The sequence below is a fragment of the Bradysia coprophila genome, unplaced genomic scaffold (genome assembly GCF_014529535.1).
Source record: "Bradysia coprophila strain Holo2 unplaced genomic scaffold, BU_Bcop_v1 contig_620, whole genome shotgun sequence".
NCBI classification, from domain to species: Eukaryota; Metazoa; Arthropoda; class Insecta; order Diptera; family Sciaridae; genus Bradysia; species Bradysia coprophila.
In genome coordinates, this window is record NW_023503859.1 from 4,840 (window position 1) to 16,239 (window position 11,400).

The window sequence follows — 11,400 nt, forward strand, 5'->3', positions numbered from 1 at the left end:
CAAAACTCTAATGAGTTCTAATAATTCCCCGCTAGGCTTCAGTAAGAGTCCGTCAGACCTAAGCACGTTGTAGTAAGGCAATGAAGCTAAGCGAACACTCAATAAGCATCAGCGGATACCTAATAATTGTTTGCTATGATTTAATAAGACTCCACTTAGCTTTGGCAGATCTCCGCTGAGTGTCCGATTCGCTCCATTAAGCCTTCCTGCAACTTGCTTAGGCCCAACGGACACTTTTTGAAGCCTTAGCGGAGAATTATTAGAGCTCAGCGGAGGTTTTGTTAAAGCTCAGCGAAGAATTATTAGAACTCAGCCGATATTTTTATTCAAAGAGGTGGCATAATTAGACTTCGCGAAGTCTTCTTAGCTTACTAAAGAGGAACGAACATTTATTTACGCTCAGCGCAGTCTTACGAGAGGCTAAATTTTTAATAAATGCTCTCCCATCGTTGAGAGAATGTCCGCTGAGCTCTCGTAAAGCTTTAAAAAATGGCCGGATGAACATTATTAAATGTATACGCTACCCTTTGTCAACCGTTTGATGATTGTTTTTAAAATGTCCGACACTTTTTTGAATGAAAATATTTTACCGCCGAAAAGAAACACATCATACATTGATTCTAGTACTTATAGTAGCGGAGTGTCACAGTTGTGTCGAAATATTTTCTGTGTTTTTGTCGAGACAAAACAAAAAAAAAACTTTTTGTTTTTGCATCGAGTAAAAAGTGTTTTAGTGTTCAAATATGCCTTGGCGACCTTAAAGAGACTATGCCCCGAATACAATGGAAAGCATAAGAGGTGAGTTTCTTTGAATTTTTTCGGTGAATTTTTGTGATAAAATTTTACATACATTTTCGGGAAACTGTCCTGTCATTTCCCAATGACGGGCCTTAAGAGGCATCGATGCTTCATCGATATAGCCTACATTGTGCGTTTTCGTTTTTTGATATATTTTCATCAGAATCCTATTTGAAAATGTAGAACCGCAAAAACTTTCACAAATGTGTCAGCTTTTAACGAGGCTTTTAATAAAAAATGAATTTGTTTGTAACAGTTCGACCAGCTCTGAAAGTTATCATAAACACACTACCTCAAACAAATCTATCTTTTTATTGAAACCTAAAGCATTCATGGTGGTTTTTCGTCGTCTCACCATTTTTAGAAAAGGAGTTTTATGAAAGATGTTTAAAAATCGTTCCAATGTAGATTCTTCAGCTTAGTATAATAGAGTCAGTTTTCGATTTATTTGTTTCGTCAAACGAGTCGCCACTGGTCAGCAGTAAATTTTTTATTTTTAATTTTTAGAAGCATTGATGCATTGATACATGAAAACTTGCGCTTCCACCTAATGTAATAAACACACACTAGGCGAGCCAACCTTAATCTGTCGACGTAGGAAAATTATTTAAACGATCACTTCGTCTGTTACAAGTTTTATACAAACTCGTAATAAATCTCTCTTGGTACCTTGGTGGAGATCTTCTGATCCAACTTCTTTCCGTGTTACTTGTGACGCTCGTAACGATAAGAAATATTCGGAAATATTTTTATCGACTATAAATATCAGAGGGTGAAAATTAGGAGAACACGGGCCAAATACAAAAAAATTAGGACGAATGGAAGGTGCATGTATACTTCTCACGTTCTCATAGCAACGAGTGAAATTTATCGATATCACGTTAGGAACGGACAATTTTTTTTTACTTCGCATTCCTTTTCTAACTTCAAAGGACACAACGTGTCATTTTAAAATCAATGTAACTTTCATTTGTTAGAAACGAAAAGTAAATTTAAAAGAAAAAAAAAGTTACTTGACAAGGAAAGTAATACTTGTTTTTACATAATTTATTAGAAGCAATAACATAACACCTTTTTTCATCACAACAAAAATCTTTTGAATATTTTCATCGAGGGGTGTACTACGCTAAAATTTGTCAGTACATCCAAGACGACTTCAATCGGCTCCCATCAAATATCCGGAAGAACTTCGCACAGCAGTCCCCACAAGAAACCGTCCTTGCTTTATGTATGTAAAACAGAAAATAATGTCACTCGATTCGCTCGATTCGCCCCCTGATTTCTCAAGTTATCATTTGCTTTTGGAATCGTTAACATCTCGACACTGTATGACAAACAACAAGATTAATGTCCTAAGAGTAGCATTAAGTAATACATATATAGATATCAGGAGTAGAAAGGAGGCTGTGTATACAAAAAAAAATATCTAATCCATTTAGTAAGCATATAATTTGTCGACTGCATATGGAAATTTATTCATGCTTTTCCGTTGTCTTTTTTTGTGTTCTTCTTGTTTCCTAATGCATATCGGGGGTGGAGGGTTTTTCATTATTAACAGCAGAATTAAGTAACGTACGATGTGAGTGAATGGAATTGTCATAATACGAATTGCATTTGTCAAATCTACGGAAGAATAAAACTTCACATGCGCGTCTTTAGAACTGTAAGATTTTTTGTGTAACCAAGGATAATGCTCATTTTATCACTTCCACTGAAACTTCGGATGGATTTGCTGTGAAATTTTCATTTGTTTACCGATTTACTTGTGCGCCTCGACAATTACCCCCGATGTGCAATTTCGTCCCGAGGTAAACATAACACAACAAAGTCTATTGATTTATCGTAGGGATGTAAATAACTATTCGCTTTTAGCTTTTGAGCGCCATCGGGCAATTGGAAAAAATAGGCGCCAATTTAGTAAAGCTAATTTTTTTAAAGGACCTCGGGCGCCATTTTCTTCTGCTCCACTTCCGGGCGCCACGGGCATTTGCCCATTTAGCCCCATATGGAAAAGGCCGGCACTGCTCGCCTTACGTTCTGAAAAATTATATTTTAGGAAAAAAATGTGTAAATATTCATTCTTGAGGCACTCGCTTCGTCCTGGATGCGAAAAACAACATCGAAATAGATAAAATATTTTTCTCGTATTTTTCCGAAATTTTCAGGAAAATATTTTTTTGGAAAATTAGGGAAGGTAAGGTATGGGAACATTTAGGAAAGTGTGGTCAAATTCAAGAAAATACGGAAAAATGTGCTCCCAAAAAGAGTCTCTGGTAAACCGCAAGTAATTTAAATTTATGCAACACGTTGTGAAAAGAGGTTGTTTTCGTCACTTGATTTGGTGTTATCAAAAGAGCGAAGCGATTTTGTGATTTTTTCCATTTATTTCATGACTTATCTTACAATTTCAATTTATTCCGGATTTTATAAATCTATTAATCCATCTCGCTAGCCCAGTTACTTTTCGTCACTAGTGATAAAAAGTAGTTTCGACGTTAAAAGTCAAAGTCACTTAAACCGGCACACTTGAATGGCTTGTGTATGTCTCATGTCTATGTCTAAACAAAACAATACAAAGCCTATTTCTTGCACCATTAGCCTCCAATTATTTCCTATGTTCAGTTCATGCTAGGAACAGTGCTTTGGTGGTGTCTATTTGATGCTGTGATACAATAGCGTCATATTTTTTATACTTTCAACAAGGAATGAAGAATTTCTCTGGTCTCTAAACAACACAAAACTCAAGAGTAGCATTCAATAGACAAGAAACCAGCATTACATCACATTATATAGCTCAGAAAATTCGGCGGGTCCGATAGTGCGCACCTGTTATGCGAGTTAATAATAGTTTTTCTTAGTCGATAACGATAACACTTAATCTGACAATAACGACTGATCTCTTAAAAATACGGTTTAAGTATTGAAGATTTCTCAGTTTCACGATAATTTGACTGGTTTTGTCAAGGGGTTTGTTGACTTCTCGCAATGATGAGTGAATTCAAGAAACAAGTGGAAGGCTTTGCTACGAAAGCAATTCATGTGGAACAAGAAACGGATTCATGGTCAGGCAAACAGGTCGTTCAGCCTATAGTTACCACTACCATAATTCGGCAGGAAGAACCAGATAGTTTTCTTGTAAGTGAATAGTCCGGAAATACTCTATTTGAGTACTACATTCTACATACTTCCGTACAGCCACACCATTACGGTCGAACGAGTAATACTACACGAAGTTTGTTGGAAAAATGTTTGGCCTCGTTGGATAACGGAAATTATTGTCTTGCATTTTCTTCCGGTCAAGCCGCAGCCGCATCCGTAACATCGATTTTGGCGTCTGGCGATCATGTCCTGTGTGCCGAAGGCATCTATTCTGGGGCACCGGATATTTTGAAAAGTTTGGAGGATAAAGGAATTCGGTTTGAGTCGGTTGATTTTACAGACCTGAACAATGTGAGGCAGGGAATTAAAACCAACACAAGGGTGAGTCGCTTTGCAGATGCAATAGCCTATCAATTCGGAGCTGAACAAAAATTTGAAGTTTTTTCCGTCAGATGATTTGGATGGAGTCAATCACAAATCCATTGCTGAACGTGTTAGACATTGAAGGTGTTTGCGAAATTGCGCACTCTCATCCGAATGTATGAATGATTTCAATATGCACCTTCCATTATTGATCGTATACCGTTTCAGGTAGTTGTTGTTGTAGACAACACATTTCTAACTTCCTACTATCAACGTCCGTTAGAACTTGGTGCTGACATTGTCCTATACTCTTTATCGAAATACTTAAGTGGACATTCCGACCTAATTATGGGAGCCATTGTACTAAATGATCCAGAAATCTACGCTCGCTTGAAATACGTTCAGCAAAGTATTCATTTCCAATTCGGAAACAATCATGAATTTAATAACTTATCCACTATAGCTCATGGTGCAATATCGTCACCATTCGATTGCTACCAAGCACAAAGGTCGTTGAAGACCTTAGCTGTACGAATGAAACAGCATGGAAAATCGGCATACAAAATTGCTCAGTTTCTGTCAACTCATCCTGCAATCGAAAAAGTTCTTCATCCCGCGTTACCGTCTCATCCACAGCATCATTTAGCTCTGAAACAGTCGTATGGTCATAGTGGGATAATATCATTTTATGTGAAAGGAGGCTACAAGAACACCAGAAAGTTCTTACTAGCATTGAGAATCATAATGTTATGCGGAAGCCTTGGTGGTGTGGAAAGCGTTGCCTCAATTCCGTAAGATCACTATACAAATTCGTGTATTTTAAACAATTTGTTGATTCATTCCTTTCCATGTCAATCAGAGCTTTTTGGTGGGCAGACGGAAAGAATTTAGATCAACTGGCAACATTGGGAATTACCAGTAACTTCGTTCGATTATCGGTTGGTTTGGAAGATTGCAATGATTTAATTAGAGATTTGGAACGTGCGCTGAATTTATCGCAGACCACAGGACTAACGATACTAAGAGATGGTGTCTCTTGTGTCGAATATATCTATTCTCGTTGCATGTGTGCGGTGAAACAGCGCACAAGTAACGAGTACAGCGTCTTATTACAAAAGGTGATAAGATATGGCCTTTTTCATTAAATAAAACATTTTTGACAGGCAAAAATTGCTGGAAGTGTTTCAACTCAATTTTTAATTACCTTCAGTTAAAGCACATCTGAACTGAACATCTTTCGATCTATGAAGTGAATTGCCAAGATGGATGTGATATCAAATATTTGGGAATGTCGTAGTGAAGTCCAACAGTTAGATTCGTGGAACATAATTACTTTATCCACAAATAAATGACTATCCTGACGGTATCGCCGTGCTGATGAATATGAATACGAACAATCATTCGACAGAAATATCCAAGGTAAAACTTGTCGAAGAACTGTTCAGTAGAGACGAACGGAAATTCGAATGTGTCGAAAAAGTGAATATAATAATACAGTTTGCGTGAGTGATGGATTTGTTATCGTACACGCAGGAAGCAGATTACTCTCAGTGACGAAAAATAAAATTTTTGTTGACTATAATAGTCAACTAGTGCGTATTTTCATATTTACGTACTAGTGCGTAAATTGACGTTTGTAAATAATGTGGATCCCACTGCTGCGCATAAAATCTTGTTGCTAACACTATAGTAAATGAGTGTTTTGCCCAAACTATATGTTGTCAAACACTCCTTCGGCTCATATCGGCAATCTCACATCTATAGCGAAAAACAACCCCATTTACATGATAGCAAGACTTTTCAACTCTTATCCCGAGTTTTTTAATGGATTTTACGTATGCTACATGCGTCGAAAACCGTACTTTTCATGTTTCAAGCACTACTTTCGACGCCATCAGCATGGAAAATCCATTACATAACTCGGGATAAAAATGAAAAGTCTCGTTTTAGTGTGTTTATTGACATCGGCTACGCCACGGAACAATAAAATTCACACGAAAACTCTACTTTTCATCTTTTTATCCCTAGTCATGTAAAATACGATTACATGCTTTCGAAACCTAAACAAAATTTCTTATTTTCCCTAGGTGTGTAATAAGCCACTTTCGACCCTAGGAAAAACAAAAGCATGTAAAATACTATCACACACTGACAGATACATATTGTAGTGGATTGACAGGTCCATGCGACACAATTCATAAAAAACACTTGAAACTTGAGACCTTGTCTCTTATCCTAAACCACACTCGAAAAAAACGCGTCCACACAATATTTTTACGGTAATGAATGTATAATAAAAACAAAAGTTTACATTCGCGATACTGGATTTTCAAAATGCTAAACTGACACCAGCCAAAAATGTCAACGCCCACTTGTCTCCGGTGTCACTTGTCATTCTACGTAAAATCGTACGAAACATGCATCATATCACAAACTGATGTATCCCAACATCACTGATGTTTAACATCAGTGATGTTGGGGATACAGATTGCTAACTCGTTAGTAAATAGGGGTTTTGCGTACACAATGTGAAGTTTTTTCCTGCAAAATATATCGTTCGAGAAAACTGACATTTACCAACGAAAAATCATGGCCAAATATGTCGTATTTCAGTTGTCCGGTGCACAAAAAAATAGTACATTACTATGCAAGGGAAGTAAAGTGATATCTCGTATCCAGATGAGAAAAAGTATCCGAGGGCGGCAGCCCGAGGTACTTTTACTCATCGTGATACGAGATATCACTTTAATTTCCGTGTGTAGTACGACGTTTTACTATGCGAGTGATGTAAAGGTTATTGCCTATACATGTAATAGCCTTATTACATGCACCAGCATAGTAAAATTAATAATTAGTTAGCAAAATTACTATTAAAGTTCTTGTAGCGTAAAAACTATTTCATTTAAATTACAAAAAGATTGAAATGCAAGCGAAAATTATGTGCGTGCATAAGGTATGTTGTTGAACATTTAATGAATAATCCAGTTTGAAATTCAATTTACTAAAAAATAAACTGAAAAAGAAAAGCAAAATAATTGCGAACGTCTTTTCCGACGAACCGAAACTTAAGAATTCAAACATTTCTGGAAAAAAAACAAAGAATTATTTTTGCATCTGGTCTATTTGAGTCTTTATTTATTGTTCTTACATTTAATTTTCCACTTTCATTTTACTGTTTGTATACAATACAACAATTTCGCATTATGTTTGGAGCACTACAATCAGATAAACATAAACAAATGGAAAGCTTAAGCCACTTTTAATTTTGTGCTGTTAATGCTGAAACTGCGATGCATTTTTGTTTAAATCATTTCCAGCGAAAGAGAAGCTTTCACAGAAATTAAAAAAATTAAGTAAATTCCATGCAAATTGTAAGCATGTAAGTGTACAAAATGAAATATGTTAAGATATTAGTACGACGACGCAACGTTGGGAAATACATTCTCTTCACATCAAAATGACACATAGTACAGCATTTCGGCCCCGAGTGACATTCAACACATCTAGTAGCTAAAATAGCATTTATCTGCTGTAATGTCATAATATTCACAATTTGGTGACACTTTTAGAACCAAAATGAGCTAGATTTGAAGACGTCATTCTCAGAACGTCAATTATTTATGAACTGAAAATTTCGATGATGTCTCATTTCCGCACGGCTAACTTCGATAATTTCTCACTTATTCACGGCGAACTTCGATAATTTTACATTTATTCACTGGAAATTGGCAGATTCTTGACAGTGTGCTAGATCTGAGATTTTTTTGTGGGGAATATGAATATTATGATGGTGTCATGGCGTGTTGATGTTTCAGTTCGATTTTTTAAATTAGTTTTTAATTGTGATTATGACATTACAGTAGATAAAACCTTGTTCCTAACACGGTAGTAAATGGAGGCTTTGCGCAAAACACTCCCATTTACTACCTTATTATGAAAATAGCTATTATCGCTCGGTTGTATGAATTACTATTTCTCGCCACCGCTGAAACAATTGCAAATGCAATAACGAACACCAACTAATGGTGTCATCGTAAGGCTTCGCAAAAGTGGTTGCTTTCGTAATAATTTATTTCACCGGAAACGCATTTAAATGAAAGCATTTCTGCCAAACCGGAAAAGATTACTGTCGACATTTTCTTATTATTGAGCACCTTTTTTGGATCTGTGGCTTCGACGAATATTTTAGGTCAACCGCTAAATGCACTGATAAAAAACACAAAAAGCACGTTCCCGCAAAAAATCCAGATTAAATCACATCGAAATTACCGAAATTATTACATTGTTCACAATCGACCACAGCACTGCTTCTAGCATGAAAATATTGGGAGGCTGATGAAAGCACAGTAGGCTAAGCACTGTGTTTTTTTTGTACATATAGATGACTTTTTTCGTTGTTTGGGTTAAAACATCCAATACAATCCTTAGCTGTAGCTTTTATTACTTAAGCCTCCAAATTCAGTGTTCTTGCTAGGAGCAGTGCTATGCAACTGACACTAACTTTTTTTAGGCGATTTGACTTTTGAAAAACTATATTCATGTTTCGATTAACGACTTTAACGATGATTTTCTTCGTTAAGCCACGTTTAACTAAGTTCAGAGTGGATGTGATTTGGGTGTGAAATTGAGTCGGAAGGGCTATTTCCATAGATTTTCTTTTTGTAAAATCTTTTAATTAAGACAATATTTTGTGAATGCCCGATGTACGAGTTTCTTATTTTTCGTGTTTCTATTGATGTTTGACAGAAGGTTGTGCAAAAAACGATAAATCCCTTCCAACTTTCTAAAACTCGATCTTCAAAATTAGTTGTTTCAAGCGGAGGTAAAACAACACTTCTTCAGCCGATTTTGATTTTTTCTTGTCGTCAAACAATCTTTCACTGACAACAGACATATAATCTGTTACTTCTTTTGATTAAAGTATTTTTGGCAGATTGAAACCAAATCTATTACTTCATTAATTTTAACATACATTTTACTATATTAAGATCACAATAGCCAGATCTCATCTCTTATTTCTGTTGTAGCTATCGAATGGTTCCTGGACTCAGGAGATTTGTATATCAAAACTAATTGTAGAACAATTGAAGTAGTAGATGAAAGTGAAGATCCATCTTTTGGAAGAAGTTAGTGATACACTGATGTTAAGTGGATTAGTTTAGATTTAATAGATGGGTTTCAAATTATGTTTCGATAGGCGTGAAAATGTATATTGAAAGACCTTTGGATTCCAATTCGATTGACACTTCTATTTTCGACTGATTGACAACCAATTTTTACTCGAAGCAGAATTAATGTAGACAATATTGCTAACAATCAGCTGATGTCCAGAAAAATCATCGCTGAACAAACCTGCGAAATACCTTTGCCAGGGTTTGAAATTTTATTTTGCTAAAAGATAGAACTTGGCAAACATCTCTTAGCTGATTTTGGACAACCTAAACCAATTTTAGCAAATTAATTTTCCAAAAATAGGCCCTGATCTTTGCCATACAACAAGTAAAACCCGTACAACCATAGTCAACGTACGTCTAATGAGAAAATTTTCACTTTTTCTTACCGCTCTGATATGGTATTCACTCCTTGTGTTCGCCAACAAATCGTTTGCTGCGATTGCGATTGCATCATGGACGGTCTGCGTTGACACAGAACGTTTCCACTTTCCATTGCCGATGCACTCTGGGAACTTGTGCTCGTGCAGCTGATTTGATGATCTTGTTGCTGGGACTGTTGCTGCAGCTGTTGCGGTTGTTGCGGTTTAACAGCGTATCTGAAAACGGAAGTTTTTTTGTCGCTCGTTCTTAAAATTGATTTTTACATTTTGAATTTAGTTTCTTCGACAAACAATTTCGAATGTCACTCTTTTAATAGTGTACCAGACGGTAATAGCAGAACTTTTTTTTTTGTATACGACATGGTAAACAAGAATAAAAGTTTTCAAAGTTTCGAGAATCAATTTAAGAATTTTTAATGGAATTTCAGCTGTAAGCAACATGAAGTGGCATGAGGAAGAAGAAGTAGAGAAAAAGTATTTTTACCTGCGAAATATTTCTCCTTCCGGATGTTGAATAGCAAATTTAGCTTTTTTACTTAGCAGTCGAACAGTCAGAGAATACGTTGCCACCATCACCAGCATCGGCACATAAAAAGCAACCAGCGAACCAAACACAAAAAATGCTCGATTGTTAATCACGCATTTATCGGGCTTCGGCATAATATTCAGTACGTCAAGTATACCTAATGAAATGGCAGCAGTCATCGGATAGAAAATCCAATTTTAAATTGAAATATTCCACACACCAAAGTTTCAAGAAGAAAAACAAAATTTCATCAAAAAGTAATGTTCGTTCCATACCTAGTACAGTAATTGAACTGGATACAATCATCGCCATCACCCATACGATTCCGATTTTCATTCCAGCTATACGTTTAGTCGAATGGTTTCTCGAACCTAATGGATTCCGTATACCCATATATCGCCCCAGGCTTATAAAGCTCATATGTAAAATACTCGATGAGCATGCTAATACATCACAAGTTACGTATATGTTGCACCAAACTTTACCGAATGGCCAATAGCCTGCAAGGAAAAAAGAAGAGCGTTCCACGTGAACATTTGATTGATATGTGAAAGTCTTAATTTATAAATGAAATGAATGAGCTGGACATGTTACTCTTGCCCAACATATGTGCATTCAGACGGTTAAATGGAAGGAATTATTAAGCTTCGATAAGTCGTATCAACATATCCGTTATCTGTAAACGCCATCTATTGATTACATTTATCGCAAACAAAGTTCCTTCCACTTCGAGGTATTGTGGAAAGTCTAGGGTATTTTTGCTGTCATTATTACTATACCTAGTGAGGGAAATAGTTAAGACTTTTCACTAGTCATGGAAATTCTTTTCACTAGTTAGGGAAAGACTTTTCCCGAGTGACTTATACTGTATATGCTGAGAGTGTATTGGTGTGTCTTTTCCATCTCTAGGCACATTAAAGTACTTTTTTTCTGGGCATGCAGCAACACACTCTGAGCTATTATAGCAATATATCGTTCATGATACCCCAATACACATAAGATGTGTACATTTCGCTTAGGCTTCGCTCGCGCGTGAGTATTGGGGTATCATGAAACATAC

At 36.2% G+C, this 11,400-nt stretch overlaps 2 protein-coding genes across 2 annotated transcripts; one reads left to right on the forward strand and one right to left on the reverse strand.

The window, feature by feature from the left end:
- Positions 1 to 3,786: 3,786 nt before the first annotated feature.
- Positions 3,787 to 5,405, forward strand: LOC119083403 (putative cystathionine gamma-lyase 2). The gene is made up of 6 exons (XM_037193122.1): positions 3,787 to 3,933; positions 3,994 to 4,278; positions 4,350 to 4,436; positions 4,489 to 4,669; positions 4,724 to 5,051; positions 5,120 to 5,405. The coding sequence occupies exons 1-6, from the start codon at positions 3,787 to 3,789 to the stop codon at positions 5,403 to 5,405; spliced, it is 1,314 nt and encodes a 437-aa protein (XP_037049017.1).
- A 4,386-nt stretch (positions 5,406 to 9,791) lies between these two features.
- LOC119083402 (5-hydroxytryptamine receptor 2C-like) lies at positions 9,792 to 10,835 on the reverse strand. Its single transcript, XM_037193121.1, has 3 exons — positions 10,616 to 10,835; positions 10,299 to 10,497; positions 9,792 to 10,030 (listed from the first exon to the last, which is right to left on the reverse strand). Exons 1-3 carry the CDS (start codon positions 10,758 to 10,760, stop codon positions 9,817 to 9,819), a joined length of 558 nt encoding a protein of 185 aa, XP_037049016.1. The 5' UTR covers positions 10,761 to 10,835; the 3' UTR covers positions 9,792 to 9,816.
- Positions 10,836 to 11,400: the final 565 nt, after the last annotated feature.